This window comes from Tyto alba, unplaced genomic scaffold (genome assembly GCF_018691265.1).
Source record: "Tyto alba isolate M040663 unplaced genomic scaffold, T.alba_DEE_v4.0 Super-Scaffold_2, whole genome shotgun sequence".
Classification (NCBI taxonomy): Eukaryota; Metazoa; Chordata; class Aves; order Strigiformes; family Tytonidae; genus Tyto; species Tyto alba.
Genome location: NW_024881282.1, coordinates 83,678,403 through 83,702,104, shown reverse-complemented (window position 1 = coordinate 83,702,104; position 23,702 = coordinate 83,678,403). Strand labels below are relative to the sequence as shown.

The 23,702-nt window shown below is 38.5% G+C and overlaps 1 protein-coding gene across 1 annotated transcript in view; it reads left to right on the top strand.

The window, feature by feature from the left end:
• The window catches only part of CDC123 (cell division cycle 123), a 38,879-nt gene extending 16,191 nt beyond the window's left edge, over window positions 1-22,688 (top strand). The window contains exons 7-13 of the mRNA XM_042791891.1: window positions 505-553; window positions 2,943-3,018; window positions 5,973-6,095; window positions 9,783-9,811; window positions 15,220-15,348; window positions 17,146-17,283; window positions 18,072-22,688. Coding sequence (XP_042647825.1) covers window positions 505-553; window positions 2,943-3,018; window positions 5,973-6,095; window positions 9,783-9,811; window positions 15,220-15,348; window positions 17,146-17,283; window positions 18,072-18,098 — 571 coding nt within the window. The 3' untranslated portion in view covers window positions 18,099-22,688. The remainder of the gene's footprint in view (window positions 1-504; window positions 554-2,942; window positions 3,019-5,972; window positions 6,096-9,782; window positions 9,812-15,219; window positions 15,349-17,145; window positions 17,284-18,071) is intronic.
• Window positions 22,689-23,702: the final 1,014 nt, after the last annotated feature.

Here is a 23,702-nt window from a genome sequence, read left to right as displayed (position 1 = left end):
GCATCCCTTATTCATGGAAATGAGCTGCTGTAAGGCATGATGATGTGTCTCTGTTTTGTGGCTTAGGAAGTTAAACATTAAAAGTACTAGGGAAAACATACTGCAATGAAACTAGATTAGATTGCTCAAGTTTATCTGGTTCTTTGAGAATCTAGTTATGCCAACATAACAATAAAAAGGAAAGGAGCAGCACTGTTGATTCAAACAAAAAAAACGTCAACAATGAATAAACACATTTAACCGCATCCCTGTCCAAATTTAAGTGCTTCCAAATTATACTAGATAAAAAGAGGAGATCTTTTTTTTTTCTTTCTCCACATTCCCCCCCCCCAATAGCTGTCGAAAGGAGGTTTGTTACTGATGTATTGAATTTTCTTGGTTTGTATGTCTTAGAGGTAATTTAACAGTAGCTTTTGTGATTCACAGTTCAGAGTTATTTTTCTCACTATGACTGAAATCTTATACGTAAAAGCAGATTTTGATGCCTCTGCCTTACTTTCCCAGATTTATCCACTGTACTGATGATTCCCCTGATCCTTCCTTGGACTATGAGGTAAGACTTTTTTCATGATTTCTAGGTACTTTAAATGAATTGCCCACAGGCAGGCTGCCATTTGTGCTTGGGTATGTGCCCACAAAATTTGTTTGTTTTAATTGTGTTGCTTAGGCAATGTGGGGAAGCCTGGTTAAGTGCTACAGATCATAAGGAGTTCAATTAATTGCACATCGGAGATGAGCTAAAGTTCAAACTTCCGAAGCTTCCTTGCAGTTTCCTCTCATGTCTGTCAGGTTTTGCCAGAAAGGACAAGTTCAATAGCTGAAAGTCATATATTCTTGACAGTATACTGCTTGTGTATATCACAACTGAGGTTGCTAAGAGAGAAGCTAGCTGTAGTGGCTGGGGATATCCTGAACAGTAGTAGTCTATTGTATCTTGTTTCATATGCTCATTACCAAATTAAAATGTTAAGTTAGTGATGTAGATATTAACAATGCTTTAAACTGTTCACGTGGTGCTATTACTTTTATGTTAGCATCTAGTCTTGTCTCCAATAACAAATTTTATATAAATGTAACATTTGTCATCCTGTGGGCTTAAAGGGCTCTAGAAAAGTGAACGAACCTTGTCTTTTTTTTTTTTAAGTGCTATCTTAACGTGCTTTAAAAAGACAGGACATCTGAAAGTTGGAACAAAGAGTTTCGTGTTTACCCTGTAGTTAGGAGAGTCACCTCTGATTACTGAGGTTTTTCTACTGTGGTTGATAGGTGTTGGGAATTTCTAGTAGCTATGAGCAGCAATTGAGGCCCTCAAAATAATGCATCGATCTGAATGTGACTGGGGTCACAACAACCCCATGCAACACCTGGAGCAGAGTGGCAGACAGGGACCTGGGGGTGTTGGTTGACAGCCAGCTGAATATGAGCCAGCAGTGTGCCCAGGTGGCCAAGAAGGCCGATGGCATCCTGGCTTGTATCAGAAAGAGTGTGGCCAGCAGGACTAGGGAAGTGATTGTCCCCCTGTACTCGGCACTGGTGAGGCCACACCTTGAATACTGGGTTCAGTTTTGGGCCCCTCACTACACGAAAGACATTGAGGTGCTGGAGCATGTCCAGAGAAGGGCAACGAAGCTGGTGAAGGGTCTGGAGCACAAGTCTTATGAGGAGCAGCTGAGGGAACTGGGGTTGTTTAGCCTGGAGAAAAGGAGGCTGAGGGGAGACCTTATCGCTACCTGAAAGGAGGTTGTGGCGAGGTGGGTGTTGGTCTCTTCTCCCAAGTAACAAGCCGTAACACAAGAGGAAGTGGTCTCAAGTTGCACCAGGAGAAGTTTGGATTGGATAGTGGGAAAAATTTCTGCACTGAAAGGGTTGTCAGGCACCAGAACAGGCTGCGGGGGGGGGGGGGGGGGGGGGGGGGGGGGGGGGGGTGGGGAAGTGGTTGAGTCACCATCCCTGGAGGTATTTCAAATACGTGTAGATGTGGTGCTTAGGGACACGGTTTAGTGGTGGGTTTGGCAGTGCCAGGTTAATGACTGGACTCAATGATTTTAAAGGTCTTTTCCAACCTAAATGATTATATGAATACTTCAGCTTAGGAAATGCAGAAACTTGAATAACTGCCAGAGTTATATATGCTTTAATTACCAGGCAGTCTGTCCTATTGATTATAATAGTTTGGTTGCTATTTCTATCCAGTGTCCTTATTTTAACTGGTTTGCGCCTTCAAAGGCATCACAGAATTCTGCTTGGGTGTATACCAGAATAGAGGTTAATTTGGTTAAATTTAATTCTGCTCATCAGCTCTTTTGACTAGGGAGCAACTTTCTGCCAATTCCATGACAAATTTGTTGTGCTCTGCAGCAGGGTTTTTTTTTTTTGTTTTCCATGCTTTATCATTAATGTAACTTTGAAGTTGTTTCATAAATAACTTAACAGTTATACATGCTGTACAAAGTGTAAGATAATTAAGTTGGGAAGGGGCTTCAGGAGGTCTCTAGTCCATTCACATGCTCAAAGCTGTTTAAGTGATGAGGTCAAATCAGGTTACCTGGCATTTTATCAAATCTGGTCTGAAAACATCAGTGGGTGGAGGCTGCGCAACCTTGATGAGGGAGCTGTTCCAATGTTGGACAGTCCTCATGGTGAAAAAGCTTCTTATGTCCAGTGTGAAACCTTTCTGCTTTAAATTAGTTTGGACTAGATAGTCTTTAAAGGTGCCTTTCAACCAAAAGCATTCTGTGATTCTGTGAAATTAATATTAAGTCTACTTGCTTTGAAGTATTTGCTAAGTTAATTATGTGAACTGCAGGATAAGATTGCTTTGTTTTCTTGTATCAGGAATAACTTCAGAGGCAAAACTGTGGATCTAGGAGGTATACCCGCTGACAAAAAGTTATCTGTTACCTTTCTGAAACAATATTTTATCATTTGTTTTTCCTCTATAGCTTGTTCTTCGCAAATGGTGTGAACTAATCCCTGGTGCAGAATTCAGATGCTTTGTCAAGGAAAACAAACTTATAGGTGAGGATTTTTGTAAGGATAAAATTATTAGGTGAAGTTCTGAGGAGTTTCTCTGATTCCTTGAATCAGCACTAAATATGAAGACAGTTCTTTCTTAATACACCTTATTTCTGGAATTAATGTTTTCTCCTTTCTGTAATTTAAAATGTGGTGTGCCGCATTTTTCTTTCCACTATATTTGAAAGCCTGATGACATAGCATGTTCAGTATTACAGTGGGAATATTCTTAATTCCAATTGCTAATTCAGAAACTTCGCCCAAAGGCTGTTTTGTAAGTGATTCTTTTATATTCAGGAGCAAATTGTATCATCTCCAACTTGCAGAATGAATAGAGAGGTAGTAGGGTGTTATGCTGATAAAACGTGACCACATGTGGATATTGTATGCAGAAAGTTAGAGAGGTCAGAACATGTCCACATGTATACGAGGTGTCTGAGCTCATATTATGTTCAGTGTAGCTTAGTCAGAAAACCTGTTGATCTCTGGTTCAAAATCCTAAATGTAAAACATTTCAAGTGGTGCTGAACAGCTAGGGTATTCACAGCATACAAAGAGCTGGTGGGTGCATCAGGAGATTTGTTACAGCTGGAGGACAGGCAGATTGTGCTAGAGCATGTATTTTAGGCAGTTCTAGGGTAAATTTAGATGAACTATACTCCTCTGAATGCACTGACTATGCTGATTATAACAGAAGTTTAGACATCTAGTGCACATACAGGTGCTTGAATCAAGGCATTTAATTTCAGGCTAAATACTATTTTGGAATTTGAATTTGTTTTTGATGTGCTCTACCATGGACTCTTTAAAGTTGAACAGAAATGCGGATAGCACAGGATTGGTACACATTTGTCCTTAACCAGATCGAATTATTCTGTCTAAACTCTTATGACAAGGAACTGTTATAGCAGTGATGTAGCAAGGCTCTATTCCAGACTTCATAGGAAGGAAGGCAATTTTTTGCTTTAAAATAAAACCAACTTTGCTCATTCTGTCTGTGTCATACCTACATACACACATCTTGGTGCTTGTAAGTATCCAAGTGGTTGGTCCAGGATTCCTTGTGATGATAGGGAAGGGATGTTAGTTGTCTAGTCTTCATTGTTTCTCCTGGCTGCTCCTCAGCATGGTGACCGTGTGGTTGTTTTGGATGTGCTTCTTTGTACCTGTTAGGAGCTGTCAGCAATTTGTTGCTCCATCCTGTCCCACCCCCGAATCCTTAGGAACATACTCCCTGTTCTTTGTTTCCTGATCTGGGTGTCCTGTGGAGGTGCACATTGATGTTTTGGGGTGTGCTAATCTAGGTGCTGTCAACACATACCATTCTCATAGCTTTTTTATTTGGCTGTTCCTTCTGGTGCTTGTATGTTTATCTTTTCTTTCTCTCCATTCATGCCAGTTGCGTTTTTTTTTTTAGTTCTCTATAACAGATTTTATTTTGCTAATAGCAGAGATTCTTGATTAAGCTGGTATTGTTTAATGGCTACTCAAATAGCTTTTTGAAGGGGGGAAGAGCTGAATTCTGTCCTTTTGTGTTCTGCTGGAACACCACAACTGCCAGAGATATGCATCACTGTAAGAACGTCTAAAACATTTGAAAATAGATTTATTATAGAAAATATATGTAGTGATACTTACTTTCAAATACCTCAAAGCGTTTGTACACTGGCTAATTAAACACTCTGTATGTTTCATTACTAGGTTTTGAAACCTAATAGACCTACTAGTATGAGGAGTTTTTAGCTAGCTCTCCAGCTGCATTTCTGAAGACAGTTCCAAGATTTTTCACAGCATGTTCCCATGCTCTTAAAATTAATAAGCCTGTCAGTCAAACTAAGGAGTGATACTTGCACAGTGTAGTGAATGATTTTCCAGTTACATATCTGCATCCCCTGAGATGCCACCATCTCTTGGTTTTTGTTTTTAGACGAGTTAAGCTTTGCGGTGGTATTAATTCAAAGTTCTGCTGACATAAACTTTATATGAGCTTTTTTAAACTTTGGAGGTAGTCAGCATTGTCTTACAGTAAAACTTAATCTCTGTGTTTTGTATATGATTAAAACGACAAACTGCCATCATTGATGCATCTTTCCTGGGGGTTTCTGGATTTTTCTTTCCCTAAATAGCATGAGTTATGTGTTCTGCAGTGATGGGGCAGATCTTGATTCAATATTTGTCCAGCAGGGTATTGCAGTGACTTATGTTGACACATCCTGTATGAGAATTTCTGTCACTTAAGATGCATGCAAGTGTATAATCCTGTTGATGTCAACTTAAACTATTACCTTGCAGACAAAGAAATGTCTGAAATTAAGACCTTATGATGTAGCTGGGATAGTTTATTTAATGTCAGATATGTAAGACCTCAAGGGGGCAAATGGCAGAAATATGGTACTAGACTGCATGCATCTTGTTGATTTTAGGATTTAAGTTTTCACCTGTAGTGACTTATCAGAGAGGTACACATTATTCCACACTGGAAAAATCAGTTAAGTGAAAATCTTTATGGTACGCTAGGAACTATCATCTTGGCTAATGTGCAAGCTACTTCTTTCATTTCATGGTTCCACATACTGGTTTCTATATCAGTTGTGCAGAACAGAAATGTTTTTTGAGCACAGTAACCAGAGGAAATAAAACTGAAAGGAAAGACGGGAACTGGAAACATAAACACAGGCAAAGGCTTCTCCTAAAATTCACTTAAAATAGTCAAATCATGTACATATAAAATGAGGTTCATAAAATGTATGACAGAACTGTTCAAGGAAAAGATTCCTAATGGAAGTACTTTAAGCATAGGAGAAAAAAGGCAGTGTATCACTGGTAACAGTTGAAACTTGGGAGAACCCTGTTTTCTGAAATAGAAATTATAACATGCATGTCTCTGCTACATTTTGTCTGGTTGTTTTTTTTTTGCATGCCTGAAGCTCTTCATAATCAACTAAAATTATTGACAGGTATATCACAGAGGGACTACACTCAATATTATGATCATATCTCCAAGCAGCATGAGGAGATCTGTAGATCAATACAGGAGTTTTTCAAGAAACACATACAGTATAAATTCCTGGATGAAGACTGTAAGTATCTTAAGGCTTCAATTAGCATGGGGAGCATAGGGGAGGGAAAGAGGGTGTTTATGAAGGTTTTTAAATACTTATTGCATGCATAGTTACAAAGATTTAAAAATAGAAATGAAGGGTCTACCTCTTTGAAGTTTTCTTGCAGGGTACTGGGAGGTTTGAAGTTGACAGGGCTTGCAGGGTAAACTCCACAGAAATGAGATCTGTCCTCCTGCCCCCTTGCTGCTGAGCCGGCCTCATTTCCTCCACACTGCACCTAGTTGCAGTGTGCTAAATTCCAATTTTCTGCTGGAGATCAGTGTTAAAACAGGTACTTCTCAATAATTAATGACATCCCCAATATTTTAAGTCTGTGGATATGCACTGCTCTCTTCATAACTATTGCTTTCACAGGGCTTGGTTCTTTTTAACTTGGGCGTCTTGTAGCTCTTATGGCTAGAGCATGCAAAGCAATGTAGGTTTTGAATGACTATAAAGTTGGCAACAAAAAAACCCTGGAGGAATAGGCTGGAGCTTTTCAGGAAAACGATGCATGAGTGAAAGATCCCTTCAGAAGCCATAATGAATTATTTTCTTTTTTTAGGGCTTTTTTCCCCTTACACTTGTTTTTAATTAAGAAAAGTTCTAAACCTGAGAAGTGAGGTAAGAAAACAAAAGGCATTCAGTAGTAAGAAGAATACTTGTTTATATAGATGTTGTCAGATGTTTGCTGCTAGACTATTGATGTATTCCTTGAAGAGATCATTTGTAAGTTTCTTTTCAAGAAGTTACAATAATTTCTCCTAGAATATCATTGCACAGCAGTTTTGCTGCTGAAACTTTTGAATGAAGGCTGTGGTATTTGATACACCTAAGCAGCCCAAGTAAATAGTCTTATTCTTTAAATGTGGAGTCCTTTGCAAATTTTATTGGAAATAGTTGCCTGGCCTGGTTTAGTGAGAATTGAACAGTATTCCATTGTGATGGATGATCAGTAGTGGTGAAAAATACGATGAAGAAATTTTAAATTGGGTCTGGCATGGACCAAACCTCAGTTTAGTAATATACATAAGCATAAGAATTGTCTGGCAGTTGTACTGTCTTCTATAAAGCTTTGAAAACTCAACCCTTAGGTAAGTTTTGAACATGGTTAATTATTTTGCTGAGCCGCCAGATCAGTCAAATATATCTGTCCTGTCTGACTTTCTGAAAAGTTACCTTCTAATGCCAGTCTCTGTTACATTAAAATTCTTAATAATTTGACTCTGCACAGTTCCTTTATTTCAGTCCAGAGAGGTTCTGAAGGACCACTGCTTGAAGAAGACTAGCAGCCTGGAAATTAGTATACTAATTTAATTAGGTCCATAGCCCTAGTGTTTTGAAGTAAGATCAGTCATATAGATCTGACATTCTGATTGCTGTCTTTTAATTTTCCTCTGTGTTCCAATGTAATTTTAGCTGGTATGTAATCAACTGATAGATGAGAATTCAGGTCGCTATTTTTGGAAATTGATGCCTGGATTTAGGCTCTGAAACTGCTGTCTGGTGAACTGAAAGGTCTGAAGTGTCATCTTATGTAAAGGATGTAGAACCTATTCCATCTGGGTTACCTTCTGGGAAGAAGGAGGTTTCAGGGTGACCTTCTGGGATGAAGGTTTGTGAACCTTTTGTTCTTAGGCACTAAATGCCTAAAAGCTGGTGACTTGTCCATCTGCAGAGAAGTGCCATGCAGAAAATATTTTTACCACCTTTCATCCATCCGCCATCATATCCCTTGACCCACCATCTGGTAGCATATGTGTTGTTAACAATAAAAATCTGGGTTTGCTTGTTTGTTTGCTTTTAAAAGGGAAGGTATTATAGCTTTTTTCTTGACTTCTTGTTTCGTTGGGGGTTTTGATGATGTTTGCTCTGCGTTTTCCAGTTGGTCTGGTAGGATCTCCAGATGGAAGAGTTGAGTCAGAGCAGTAGGATAACAGATGGGTTGAATGCTTTATAAATACTTCTAAATGTTGTTAGAACCTTCTAAATACTTTTCATAAGAGCCCGGTAAGAAGAGTATTCTGGATGTATCAATACTTTCTATGGAGTTAAGCCTTGGTTTACCCTCCATTTTGAGCAGTTGCTGGTAAAGTTTTACTCATCTTGCTGGCACATGACACTCCTGCTCTGAGGTGGTCCCGAAGAAGAGGGAACAGTTCAGGTTTTCATCTCTGTTCAGTGTTTGTGATTGTCCTGAACTAGTCACCAGTGAGCAATCAGTCTTAATGGGGATGTAAATCTCACTAAATGCTGTTAGCCTCAATGATTGCCATAGGCTTGCTTTAAGCTGACAGGCACCATTTTTATTATAAAACTCGGATGCAAATTTTCCATTAATAGGATATGACTAATTAGAGTACATGGTACTGGCAACAAGTTCAGTTGAACAGCTGGAGAAGAAATCTAGGGTTGCTCTACTCCTCTTTGCATTGATGACTGACTTAGCCACTGAGGGCTTGTCTTCCCGAGAAAACATAGCACTTAATTCCAGAGTGACATTTTAAATTGACGTAACTAAGCTTGTGCAAAAAGCTGTGTGGATTTTTAAGCTATATGATCAAAACCAGTTTTGACTGGCTTTGGTGCTGTTGAGTTGTGGTTTGCCCTTAGCCCAGCCAATTTCGCATGAAATGTTAGATTAAGCTTTCCATGCATAGATGTGATCTATCAACATCCCTGTTACTGACAGGCAGCTTCCTGAGTAGTCGCTGTGGCTCAAGTGTTCTTCAGTGATATCCTGAGTTTAGTTTATCCTGCATGTATTGGGAAATCTCTTAGCTGAAATATTCCCTTCCTTATTAGTGAAGGAAGTGACAATACAGCATTTGTCTGAGGCTTTTCTAATTTTGGCTTTTTTTTTTTTTTTTTCCCTCCCTTTTCTTTCTGCTAAGCTGGTACAACTTCTGCATGTAGTCATGCCTGAATGCTTATCTGTCCGTTTCCCTAGCTGAATAGAAAGACAAAGATTTGTTTAACCATACAGAACAGAAGCTAATAGAAAGATGCATATACAAAGATTCACGCTTAATTAAGTCACGGGGAGCAACAACAATGAAGCTATGCAAGGCAGCTTTGCGTCAATCACGGAGTAGCAAAGGGTCTGTTTGAAGAGCTGTTGATAATCAGTAGGTGGGCTGTATCTGCTCTGAGTTGCATTAAACAGCCATTTCACTGCCACCCTCCTCAGCACACCCACTGACCCTTTTGTTCCTACAACCTGTTTGTCTTGTTATCCGCTGAAGTCTTAATCTCCTTCAAGCAGGAACTTTCTCTTATTAAATGTTTGTGCAATGTCTAGCAGAGTGGAGTCGCGCTCCTTCCTTGAAACTCCTCCGCTCTGCTGTAAACCGAACAGCAGTAATGTGGAAGATAAGCTTCTCTCTGTGCTAAGAGTTTATCAAATGTTCTTCATTTGGGGGAGGGAAATTAACAGAAGAAACCAGCATTAAATGGAAAAACCTGGCAGCTGATCTCTCAGTACATTAACAATAGTTCTTGAAATGTTTCAGCTCCCTCTTGGAAATTAACCTGATTCTGGCTTGCAGTTCTTTAGACATACTGACTTTGCAGATTGTGCTGTGTACACAAATATCTATTCAGATTTAGGCATCGTCTGTGAAACTGTACATCTTTTAAGATTAACATTTTTTTTTTCCTTTACAGTTGTTTTTGATGTGTACAGAGACAGCAGGGTAAGTGAACAATAGGTTGTATATAATTGTTTATTTTGTGGAAACTCTTCCTGAAATGCTACAGAGATGAAGCAAAAGTAGCTTCATTTTCTTAGAAGTGGTCCTGGCAGAAAACAAACAAACAAAAAACCCCTACTTCATATTATTGTTCCATTGCCCGGGTCTTTTTCTATGCTAGACACTATCCACAGTAGGAGAATAATAGGATTAGGGGTGTAAATATGTCTGTGCCAGTGCTGTAATTATTTAGTAAATACATTCTAGAGAAATAGTCTGTCTTAAAGCATGTAACTTTGGCTTCAGCTGCAATTCTGCCAGTTCTATGAATCTACTGAAGGCAATTTAGTTTTCTTTTAAAATGGGTACTTAATCAGTATCATGAAACATTATTAAATTGTTTTAACAATTCTTTCAGCTCTAAATATTCAGCTTGGAGAAGCTTGTTTTTTGATATGGTTGTGAATGAGAGCACTACCTGTTGCAAAGGTTCCCTCTGCATAGTGCTCACTCGGTGCTTTTGACTGAAATGTATCTGAACATTCAGCCCAATTGGCTGGGATATTTTCCTAAAATAAGGCAGGGGTGATATTTTGCTCACTAAAAAAAATATTTGGGGGACTCTTACCACTTTTTCTTCAAAAAAATAATTCCTTGGACTGACTTTTTTTCCCCGTGATATTTTTCCCCTATAGCATCTGAACTCATCAAAACTAATCCTTTCTTCAGATAATCCTTGTGAGGTTGGAAAATGATAACTTGTACTTCATGTGCAGAAGTCTAGGGCATGAAGAGATAATTGTCAAAAGAGTATATGAATGTGGTGTGCCCAGTTTGAGACAGATGGAGGCTAATTTTTTTCCTTTTCAAACTTCTCTGGCTGTGGTTCTGAGTGCTCAGCAGATCAGAACCTTGAACATCCAGATAGTGACAGAGTGGGGAGGAATGTCCCATCTGAACTTCACTTGCCAATATCCAAGTTAGTCACCTTGACCTCTCCTAGTGTCAGTAGAGGGAAATAGGTCAGGTGGATTGTGCTTGAAAGGTACATATGTATTGTTTTAAAAGGAACCACAACCAAAAATGCATTATGTAGCCTTAAATCTCAAAACCTGATTTTGGGAATCACATTAGTGCATGAGAAGTAACTCTTCGTTTTAGCTTCAATTTCTTTCTAAATCCTAAACCAGAAATTACAAAAAAAAAAAAAAAAAAGCGCCATATATTTTTGCTGTATACACTTACAAGTCTCACTGTTTGACTCATTTACAGTTATAGGATTGGAGAAGGCCTTTATTTGAGATGAGTTGGAATTATTTGTAGTAAGTTCTGATTCTGACTTTGAATGTCACTAAAGTATTTTGTAATTGTGTAATAGTAAATTGTGTCATAGTTTGCAAAACAGAAACTAAACAGGAATGTGTGTCATATGGAAAACAACTGTTGTACTGTTGCTCAGCACAACGTATAATATAGCCTAAAATCAGGCTACGGACTAAAACCAGCCATGCTGAACGGTAATGGAGATTCTCTGCCCAGGCTCAGATCATCATACTTGAGAATTCTGTCAGGTAAAATGAGGAGCAACACTAGAGCATTGAACCAGGTTCTGTAGTTGGGTACTCTGCCTCACAGCTGAGGCATGAAGACAGATTGTTTAAGTAAAAGGTTTCAGTCTGTGTGATCTCAAATGAGCAGTGTTTCTTCATCTGTCAAGATAAAATATATCTGTTTGTAGATATCTCTGGGTGCCTTCTACCCTCAGGTCTTGTAAACTGCCAGATAGCCCTTTGTGTGTCAGATCCTCCTCCTTTCACACATACTTTGTGGTTTGCAACTGTATTATTCATCCTTACCTTTGCATGTGGGTTACAGGCAGCAAAAGAATATTGAGTGTTGCCGAGTGTGATTAATTTTCAGAGCCTGTGCTCCTCATCGGGCTGGTTGCACGGCAACCTCACCTACAGAAGGAGAGAAATGTCCAGTGTTTGCTTATTTTAAATTCTTTCAGCTCTAAATATTCAGCTTGGAGAAGCTTGTTTTTTGATATGGTTGTGAATGAGAGCAACCCCCTCTCTCTGCTTGCTTTAGTTACTTGAGAGACTGTACGGAGCAGGCTGCCACAGGTCCTGCTCATTGGGTTGGAGGGTTGCATAGAAGCAGCAGTGGCCTGGTTGAGAACAAGCTTTTATGTGTCTGCCTTTCCTGTTACACTCTCTTCAACGCTCTCATCTGAGCTAGTGCCTGACTTTTCAGACAAGTCATTTTTAAGGGAGAAATGCTGCTGTACGGTCATCCAAGCTGGATGATCTGGAGACCTAAACCTGAGGAGGTTTTGTTGCAGGACTGGTGGCCTGTTTTCATTTGGATCCGGTTCTTTTGCTGCCAGCAGTTCACAATCGTTGTGCAACAGCTGACAAACCTGAGAATCGGCTCTGCTGTTGTTCTTTGCGTATCTCCCAGATGTTAAAAACTCGTAACCATGTTCAAGACAAGTCACTGTGGTAAGACAAGGAAATGCAGTGAGTGGCTCCAGACCACAGCTGCTCCTGTGAACATGCAAACTGGTGCTTGTGTCTCTGCATTGTGAGCATTGTCACTGCATGAAGGTGCAGCTGGAGTTAGGGAAATGTAACAGTTCAGTTTGCATTTTATCTATCTTTTAACTTCCTTTAAACAGTCTTTGTCTTAGGCACTTCCTTTCAGCAGCATGTTGCTTAATGCTTTAGTAAAACAAAGTGTGAAGCTGACATGATATGGGAAATCTATTGGTTCCTGTTTTCTTATTACATAAGAAGAAAATCTTATGTAATACAGGCTGGGTTTTTTTTTCCCTCCAGATAAGCACAATTTTGCTTTCCTGTCTTGTTCATTTCTGTGCTCTCATATGACAAAGATTACTAATACCAGAAGGTGTCAGATAAATAGCTTTACTACTGCTCAGTAGATACACAGTGCAAGTCACCTGAAACTGCATTTAAATCATGACATTGAATATAAGACTTGAAAGAGCATTTTATCTTAAGAAAAAACAGTTTGGTTACTGACCCAGAGTTATATATCCTCCCTTTAATGAGCCCTGAAAAAGGATATTTAGTTTGTTTTGCCACTTCTCATCAATTTGCAGCTACCAAAGCTCAGTGCAGATTTAAGACCATCTCAAGGCAACAGTTGGTGTTGTAGATGGTGTACTGCTGTCTTCAGGGAGGGAGAAATACTGCTGGGTGCTCATAAAAACCAGGTGTTGCTTTCAGTAGTCTCAAAAGGAGTTTTTGTTGTTGTTTTTTTTCGATTTTTTTTTCCCCAGGGTACTTTTCTTCTCTAGACAAGTGATCTTCAGTTCCTGTGAAAAGGCTGAGTTTAATGTATTTGGAGTGAGGAGTCGTCTCTGTGAAAGCCTTTCATAGGGAAGTCCTTTATGAAGTATAAACATTTCTGATGCAAGGAAAGATTCTCTGATCTGTTGAATGAACTTTACCAGCCATTGCTTCTGTCTGTGATTAAATTGGTTCTTTAGCTTGTTTTTCTAGTGTGATAGAATGAATCTAAAATTACAGATTCTTTCTCCTGCTGCCTTGGAGCTAAGAAGATGTCCCCATTAGCAAAAGTAAAACATGGCTTATAATGAGAATTTGTGACTGCCTTTTGAAGAGGAACAGGGATGGAATGTGATAGCAGAGCTTGCCCCTGGTTGCTCGCTGACCAATGGTGTCAGTGCAGAGGTGTTGCAACTTAGCCACGCGTATTTGTGCTTCTTCATCTTTCCAAAACAAGTAAGAAACCACTCAGGTCTGTGTCCCTGCAATTCTCAGTTTTTTCTGTAGCCATCTGGTTTCAGGACCGCTGTTGCGGTGCATTGGCTTCTCAAAATGTGCCCTGCGAGAGCTGCACCCCGTGGCTCTGCCCTGGACCTGTGAAAGCCTGCGTGCAACCACACACTCACAGGTTGGGGAGCTGGCTCAGTTACAGTTCACAAGTAATATCACTGGCTTTGTGCTGGGACTGCCCCCACCTGCATGAGTAACTCGTTATAGATGATGGCAGACCAGCCAGAGCATTTCTGTTCTCTGTTGTATGGGTTTCCATACGTTTTCTATTCTATAGTGCGTTTAGTGCCTGTGGGGGTGGTTCAGGTAGTGTGGGTGGGAGAGGAAGTCTCCATGTTACTCTGTGACTAAAAGCTTCAAAAGCATCTTTGTAAGTTAGAAACCAGATGGCTGTAGTGTAAATCGTTGAAGATATTTGCTGTTTGTATCAGGATAGGGAAAGAAGGAAGACCCATCAGGAATGAGGGAAGGAAAGAGAAAGCAAAATAAATTTTTAGTAGCTACACAGTCTTCAGGTTTGGTTTCCAATTCCAGTTGATCTTTAATAAACACAATAAAACCTTTCAGTCCTGCTTATGTTACAGCAACCTTTTTCTTTTTGTATTTGATAGATCTGTTTTCTTGCAGATGTAGTACTTGTTCTGCAAATTCTTACTAGCAGTTGTAGTCATATTTCATTATAATTTATTATGATGTTTTGTTTTATTAGACTAGATGACACTTTCTTGGGTAAGAAAAGATGGCCCTGTGCTGGGGGGTTGTATCTTGAGATGACTTGAGGAACACAAACTATTTCTTGCTCCCCTGCAGATGTCTCTGTTACCTTTAATATGTTTTGTTAGTCTCTCTGCTTTAATTTTTCAGTTGTAAAACAGGTATGCTGTTGTGCATACTACCAGAACTGTTTTGAACACAAATGTATTAAAGATGAGGCAGGGGAAACTAGTCTGGACTATTATTAATGGCTATATTAAAAATGCTTTTAAGTTATTCTGTATTTATCTATATCTGTGCAGCACTTTTCAACTTTCATGATGTCCACTAGCATTTTTCAGACCCTGCTCTGTATTTTTAGAGTCCCTTCTGAGACCAAGAACAGCAGTGCTTGTAGACTGCTGTACAGCAGTGCTGAGGTGGCTTTTGATGGAAAGCAAAATCCCTGTTTGGGTGGGGGTTTTTTGTTTGGTTTGTTTTTTTTCCATTCCTTGTTCATGCTGTCTGAGGATCTTGGAGGACTATGGGGATTAGACGGAACCTCTGTGGTCTCATCTGAAAGCACCTTGCATAGAACTGAATTCATTTTATTTGAGCTCTGTCTGATCTTCTGTTTAAAAAAAAAAAGAAATAAATTAGTAAGTCATAGCTTGCTCTGTTTTAAAACAGACTGTCTAATGTGTCTAATGTGAAGGATGTTAAAATATTTTAAGTGCCTAAAACCAGGTGATTTCAATTTTGACATCTTTTTGTCTAAAGACCAAGGATACTGCAGTAAAATAAGTATATGTGTATTCCTATATTTGTTTGGTTTGTTTTTGTTGTTTTAATTTTGTAGCTTGTTTTAACTGTTCTGTTGTTTCACTGCAGGGTAAGACTTGGTTAATAGATTTTAACCCATTTGGTGAAGTAACGGACTCCCTGCTGTTTACGTGGGAAGAACTGACCTCTGGGAAAAACTTGAAAGGAGACCAGAGTGAAGGGGAAGCAACAGAACAGGTACAGCCCTATGGTGAGGGAGGCTGGCTAATATATCCAACAGATGTTATGACTTTTTTTTTCTTTCTTTCTTGTAATCAAATTGTGATGTGAATCCAGCTAAGTAAATGAATGTCCTTAACTTATGAAATGTAAACTCTCTGTAAATAAAATCTACCTTATTTTAGACAATAGTTAATATCAGCAAATATCTGTGCTAGTTCTAGATGCCTGCAAGGGAATTTTTAGTTCAAACAGTACAAGCCCACTGACCACATTGTGAAGAAGATGCCCTGAAACTTGCTTTTATGCAGTTTTGATGTGCTCTTTTCAATTTCTCTTAAAATCTCTTACTTTTCTATTTAATCACTTAAAGTTCTGCTTTGTTCCTAATATCTGTCATACCATTTCCCAGAGCTCCAGATTTATGTTTGGGGGTTGGCAAAAAGCAGCTTAACTTCTGTCTCTTCCTCATATCAGATACCCTCAGGGAAGCCTTGTCCTCTGATTGAACTCCCTGGACTTGCAGAGCAGGGCTTTTCTATCCCTCTTCCAAGCTGCATTGCCTCCGTAAAAACAAATAACTTCCCCTTAATACAGAGCGGGAGTAATAGTCTTCATTTATTTGTCCTCCAGATTTTTTTCTCACTGCATGCTTGAGACTGATCACATCTTAATGAGTCCTTGGACAGCTGGATAGAAGATATAAATTAGCATGTTACTTGATCTTGGGGAAACCCTTGGGAGTTGTCTGAGGAGAGATAGCTAGTCAGATAGAATAGGCTTTTCTTTATTTTCTAGCTGTTAAACTGCATTGGAGGTAACTGAAATGACATGCTCTATTGAGCTGATTTTAACATTTGAGCTTCGCTTTAGTTCTGTCACCATTTTCATAACACACTGAAAGGGAAATGCACCACTCTACAGGCTATCTATCATTCGTGCCATTTTCTCTTAGTCTCACCATGTGGCCATTGTTGTATGAAAACCCATTCAATGAACCTTCCTGCTAAAAGCTGTGTCTGCTTTGTTAAAACACACTCCCAATTCTTGAGCTGTCCATGGGACATCTGAATCTTGTTGTGAGGATTTCTTTTTCTCAGTGCCAGATGCTTTACAGAGTTTTCTCTGGTGTAAGCCTGGATGAAAAGTAGAATGATTTCTCTTCGTGCTTCAGTTTACATCCAATCACAGAATCTGGTGTGAAGTTTCTGAATTTCTGTCTTTAAAATGAAGCGGCTTATTGCCATACAGTGGGCAAGTACATTGCATGTCAATATCTTGAACTGAAAACTATGTAAAGTTACCCAAAACCTTTTGCTACAATTGAGTGTTTAGAGATACTTTTTTTATTCAGTAAGTAAATTGGTTGGAAAGTTTAGATCATAATTTCAGTAAGGTTATATTTGCAAACATGGTTTAAACAAGTAACCTGTGAAGACAAGTTTAGGGATCCCATTGTAAAGTTTTTCTTTATCTACATATTTATGTAGGTATTATTGCCCAAAGTTCATTATAGTTCCATTATTACAGCACTCTTATAAGCCTATCTCTATTAAATGCATTAATAATTGGTACACTGTAGAAACTTAAAGGAATTGATTCCTTTACATTTAACTGTTGCTAACGTTTTAACTTTTGCTTTGAAGTGGGCAGAGATTTTAATAAGAAAATTACAATTTTTAGAAAAAGCAGGTTTAGTTGAATGATTGCCAAAAAAATTTATTGTCCAAGTGACTCAGACAGTCTCACGGAGGAATTGAACAAACATTGCTAGCTTTATTCACGTACACTGTTTATTCAATATCTTTTCCAAAGGACTATCCAGTTTTTCGTTGTACGAACAGTAAAGTTACTGTCCAGCCTAGTCCATACCTGAGTTACCGACTGCCGAAAGATTTTGTGGACCTTTCTACAGGAGAAGATGTTCACAAATTAATTGACTTTCTTAAACTGGTAAGAAGTAGTGAAACAATTTCTGATCTTTGTGAAATGGCAGCATCAAAGTGCCTGGAATTGTGCTTTTGATAATTAACATAGGTTACATAATTATAGAGAAAGTAATGTATGAAGCCATCATACAATGTATAGTTGGGTTGCTAATTTTTTTTTTTTAAAAGTGATAAAGAGCAAGCTTTCATACTGATCTCACTTCAGTTAATTAATTTTATCTTTATGGGAAGCAGTGAATGTAGTTTGACAAACCTTACTGAAGGACCTAGCTGTTTTTTTTCTTATTTAAATGTAAATGTAGTAAAAATGCAAATGTATTTTTGAACAGCTGAAGCTAATGCTTTTAAGAATGTCTTTAAAAGTTAGAAGATAAGTATGTTAGGAAAAAAACCTTAAACACTTGTTCCTTTTTCAATACAATTTATTTGTTCCTTTGAATAGTGGCATGAAAACATGACATGTTTGTAAGCTAGGGAAGGGAGGGCCTTCATCTAGACTTCTGACCTCTGCTACCACCATCACGTTTTCTGGTTCTTATATATTCTGTTGGTTAACATACAGGACAAATCTTGTTCTTTACTGAAAATAAAGTCCTATAGGATGGGGGAGAGGGTTGCTATTGCTCTGTTCCATTTGCTGGAAGCATTACCTCTTACTATGCAAAAAATGGCTTAGAAATGCAGTCGTTGTCTAATATCCATTGTATCTGGAAACACTTGTCATGATTTATTAGTGATCTTACTTCAGATAACTGTGTCCTAACATTATGAACTCTCCTGTTCCATTCACAGAAAAGAAATCAGCAAGATGATGACTGAGGTATCAAGAAGCATTACTCTGCATTACATGCAAGAAATGTCGTAAAAGCTATATTTAACATAACTATTAAGCTATTGATTTAAAGAAACCTGCTTTTTATAGTCAGTGAAAGAACTGAAGAGATGTTCATCTTGTGTGTCTTCTGGCTTATATAAAAACGCAGAAAAGATTTTTCAAGGAAACATGAAAAGTCAGGGTGAGTTTTCACTGGATTCCAGGTTAAATGCAATTATACCATGGTGCAAGCAAGCAACAATCTGAGTGCAACTGAACAACTGCTTTCCCATCTCATAATGTGAAGATTGATGCCACTGAAGTATGCCATCGGACTCTACAGTGATAAATATGACAACATTTAATGCTTGTGCAGTTAAAACATTCTCTGAATCTAGGCACGGCCTTGCTTAAAATATAATATAGTCACAAGGAAAGAAAGGAATGTATGTTTTTTGCTGTAGTAGCCTTTTAAAATTGTAAATTGACTTCTGTTTTGGGAGCAATTCTTATCCTTCCTTTATGTAAAATAAGAAAAGAAAAAATAAAAGTGGAGAAGGGATTTTTTTTTTTTCTTTTTTATGAGGGCTAACACTTCATTTCAGAGAAGAGCTATATCTATAGTAGACTACTTAAATTTTGCATTTCTGGAGTTTGAAATTATGAATGCATTTCAAGTAAAGTAATATTTGCACAGTAGCTAAAGCTATGAATTTTGTTAAACTTCACCAAATTTCAATTAATTTTCATAGTAAAGCTTTCTTGAAACTTACTTTTTAACATGATTACATACTAGATGTCATCCGTGGCTTTAATATAAATAGTTAAACATAACATCAACCTGTAATTCTATATGTGGACTCAAGCTTGTTTCTTTTGTATCACATCTCTGGTTTCGTAAGAAAACTCTTTCAGCTCTTAAAATTCAGTATTCATTTGGTACTTCATGTTTTTTGTATAAAAGGAAGCATGGCTAAATTTGGGGAAACAGAAGCTCTTGTTACCAATTGCTGTTGTTTGGGAGGTGGGGGGGAGGACAGTTTCAAAGAACCAACTAACTTTTGGATATAGGTGTTTGCATGGCATCAGTAATTTGTTAACAGTGTGCACAATTCCTAATGAAACAAAAGGACACTTGGAAGTGCTCATAGTCCCCTGGAAATTGGTTTCTATTTCAAACCAGTTATGTGATACTTTATGTGTGCATATAAAGCTGTTCATGTTTCTTTGCCTTGCTTTTGCTGTCAAATTGATATGGTGCTCGGTTACAATCTGTTCTTAGATGTTAAATTATTACTTACCATCTTTATTTAGCTTCAGTTTTGAATGAATACTTACTCTAGTTAAAGGTAAGGCAGATTAAGAATCCAATTCTACCAAATACATTGATGAAACATCACAGATTAAAGCTCCTGGAGTCTGAGAGTACAAGATCTGCCCTACCCTTGAAGCAATGGAATCTCCTTCTCAATAGGTTTTTGTACACAAATTAGATGATCATTAACTCAGGGCTGGTCTATACCTAATCCTGCCATACTGCAGGACTTTGGATGAGTTTTTCTCACCCTTATCAGAGGGATTTTTTGAGTATAAATGTCTCTAAGGTAGGAACTTCAAAATGTGAAAAATAAATAAAGCTTTCCTTTTTTTTTAAAGTTTCTAGCCATAACTTAAGCTATTGTGATGATCTGACTGCACTTCCTTTACACAGATAAGGAATGGAATGGAATGGAATGGAATGGAATGGCATGGCATTTCCAGCAGGTTCATAAATGCTTCTGAACTACAGAGTGTTGTCTTTAAAAAATACCATACCATGATTTAAAGCTGCAAGATAGTTTCCTGGATCTTTTTTATGGGCTCCACTAATTAATTAAGCATTATCACAGCTTTCTGTGCTGAATATTCACCAGAACATATATGGTGTCAAGACTAGTTTGGTGGGACCATATGCACTCTAGAATGTCCCTTCAGGTGAGTAGGTTGGAGCAGAAACCTTTTAACAGTCCTTTGCTTCTTGACATTATTATTTATCCTGAAAGTGGCATCACCAAGTGAACTGACCATAATCAGTGCAGAACACTTAGACTTGCTGGCAGCTTTTGTATGTTTGCAAGAACTACAGTCTTCTGTGCGTGCTCTGTGTTTATAGTTGAGCTCTTTTAGGGCAAATCACAGTGGAATTGGGCACTGGCCCAGCATCTGGCTCCCTAAACAGCTTTGCTTGTGGCTAGCCTGTGCTGGTCCTCTAGTTAAAGGACCACCATAATGACATGCTGTGTCGCTCCTGTCTCCCACCCAGTGTCCTCTGGCACAGCTTACCCCTCCATCCCTCATCAGTTTCAACAGCTGTTTAACACACTTGAAGACTTCTCTTTACAGTCATATGCTTGTGATAAGTGAATTCAAAACTTGTTTTTCTCCCCTATGATTTGCTAACAGATGACCAGTCTGAATTAACAGGGTGCTCAGCCAAGCAATCAAACACTGATAACTAAGTTCATTGCAGAGTTGCAGGAACTTATGCCACTTCCTCTGGGCTTAGTCTTAATGAAGAACCATAAAGGGTAGCAGAGCAAAAATACTAGTCCCATGTTCAGGTCCTCATACAGAAAAAGCCCCCACTATAAAAATCTGTTCTACATAATCAGATTACCCAAGATATCATATCCTTATAATTTAAATATGTACTTTATATTTGCTTCAACTTCAGGTAACCAGATGTTGAATTTTTGTCTGCTAGATTAAGGATTCCTTTTCTAAAAGAATTTTTATCCCATATGACCTTTTGATCTGTAAGGATAATTAACAAACATATTCTTCTTGGGGAGGTAAGGAAGCTAATATTGATACATTAAAAGTGCTTCCGATCAGTTTTAAACTGAATAGTATATGACACTGTTTTAATTCTATTTCAGGTCATCATAAAATCAGTTTCTGCCCCTAACCATCATACAGAAATTTGAAAATACAGAATTCTAATTGTTAGATCCTTGTTCATGTGATTCAATGATACGATCACCATTTGCTGAGTAAGTGCTAACTATATACTATATATTCTTAGTTATATGCTTAAAACATTATCTAAAGGTACTTGTAATCTCACCTAGATGACAAACATGAGAAGGGAGGTAGCATGCAGTTGTTTTATACAGATCATATGCTTGTCAAACTCTTGAGGAGTCTGGCTGTATCCAATGGCTCAAGGGTAGTGAAGCTCACTTCTTAGACTGCAGCTCTGCCAGGAGGGCCAAAGAAAAGTCTTTGTTTCACAGCCGATGCTTGTGATATTAAATCTCCCAGACGGATAGTGGGGACGAGGACTCCAGTAACCCCATAAGCAGTAGTTGTTAACATGTACTGGCTTAGTTCAGGATTTGGAATAATGCTCCTGTACTTCTGGGCTGTGGACTGTCCATTCTGTTTGTATTCCTTTGACTTTTCTTTTTCCAGTGTTGTCCACATCTTTCCTGACCCACTGATCTAATATTTTTGTGAATATTAAGATTAGAATAAGCAACAGCATGGATAATGCTGATCTGCATTTTTAAAACCTCTCTCTGTCCACTTTTTCTTCCTCCTTAGAAAGTGATTGTTTTGAGTGGTGTTTTGTAATATCTGAAAAAAAAAAAAACCACACAACAAAACAAACAAACAAACAACAACAACAACAAAAAACAAACAAACAAACAAACAAACAAACTAAAAGTAGGGGAATAATAGCCAGCTCCAAGTCTTGGCAAAATTAATACCACTTGTTGGATTCTGGTCACAGTGTATGGCTTGTAAAAATCCCAACTGAATAGCAATTTCATGTATCTCATTCTTACACGCTTACCTGTTGCTGATGTCCGGGATGTAGTGCTGCCCAGAAAAGAGTACACAGTGAGATGAGGTTCAGATGCCCAATTAAGCAACATTAGACTAAACCTTCAAGGTTTCAGGCTTCCAAGAGAGCGTTGCCAGATGAAAGGATTTCAAAATAGATCAGTGGTAGTGTGGAGGTGGGTAATAGCATGGCACAAACCTGCATAAAAGTAATTCTGGTACCTTTGTGCACAACTAAGTTAATTGAGCTTTCACAAATTGTCCCAAATCTGAAGTGTTGAACAGCTGGAGAAGACCGTGGGATATGTCAGTGAGTATAAATAGGCAAATCAGCTTGGCAACTAGTAAATAATTTCAACCTTAGAGGCCAAGAGTATACAGTTCAGGTTGTGCTTGGATACCACTTCAAGAAATAATACTGAACTAAGACACATACCTTTGGCTAAAAGAAGATGGGCCTTCAAGTGTACAACAGAAACAGACTGTAGTGGTTTTGATTCATGGTGGATACTTGGTAATGCTGATATTTAGAGGCTTAATAAATCTGTCTTAACAAAAGTTTGCCTGGATGTTGAGTTAAGTGTCTTTATTTTTGTTTGAATTTGATGATGCCTGTAAAGAGAAAGTCTCCAGCTTGTGGTCATCCTGAAATTGTATAGATTATATGGGTATTTTGTGCAGACCTGAAGCTTTCTGAAATGTACAGAGACCTTAAGGAGTAATGTGTCATTATAGATTTTTATACTAATAAAAACATTGGCACTGCAGTAACAGGAGTGGGTTTTTTTGGGGAAGAGAGGGGCTGGGGGGGACCTGCTATATTTCTGTGTGGAAGCTATTGTAGCAATGTACTCTCGGGTAACTGAGAGTGTTTTGACTGCTCTAAGGTCCTCTTAGTAGCTGACCAGTCTTCTTCCAACAATGTGTTTTAGCAGGTTCTAGGGAAGGATTGGTTGGCTAGTCAGTCAAAAACACTGACTTCTCAGAACCTTTCTTCATGGAAGCATGCCAGTTAAATAAATAAACTTTCAGGATAGATTTGTGACTCCTAAATAGCATTTCTAGCCAAGAGAAATAAAACAATCAATACTTGTTATTTTTGGTCTTCAGGGCTCAAATCCAGATGGCAGAAGGGCTTGGAATTTTGTTTTTTGTCTTAGCTTCTGCCATGAAACTGTGTGTCCTGATGGACTGTTGCACTTAATTGCTGTAAATGAAATTCATTGGAGCTGGGACTGTAAGAAGCAAGAGAGAGAATGAAGCAACATGTTAAGCTAAAACGTATGTGCACAGGTACGAAGAATACACAGGAGAAACTCCATGTCAACATATGTCAAAAATGTTTGATGGGCATTGCAGAGACTTTGGGAGGTAAACTACAGCACTGGGATGGAAACACCTGTAGTTCAGGAAAGGCTGGAGGCATGATGCTGAACATCAACAATGTCTGTATTTCCAAACCTTTCACAGAAGGGTTTCGGTTGGGAGGGACCTTTTGAAGATCATCTACTCTAAACCCTGTGGTCAGGGACATCTTCTGCTACATGAGATTGCTCAAAGCCCTGTCCAACCTGATCTTGAACGCTTCCAGTGATGGGGCATCCACAACTTCTCTGGACAACCTGTTCCTGTGTCTCGCCAACTTCACCATGAAAAATTACTTCCTTAATGTCAATCTAAACTGACCCTCTTTCAGTTTAAAACTGTTGCCCCTCGTCCTGTCACTATAGGCCCTGGTAAAGTTTTTCTTCATTTTTCTTTAAGCCCCCTTTAAGTACTGG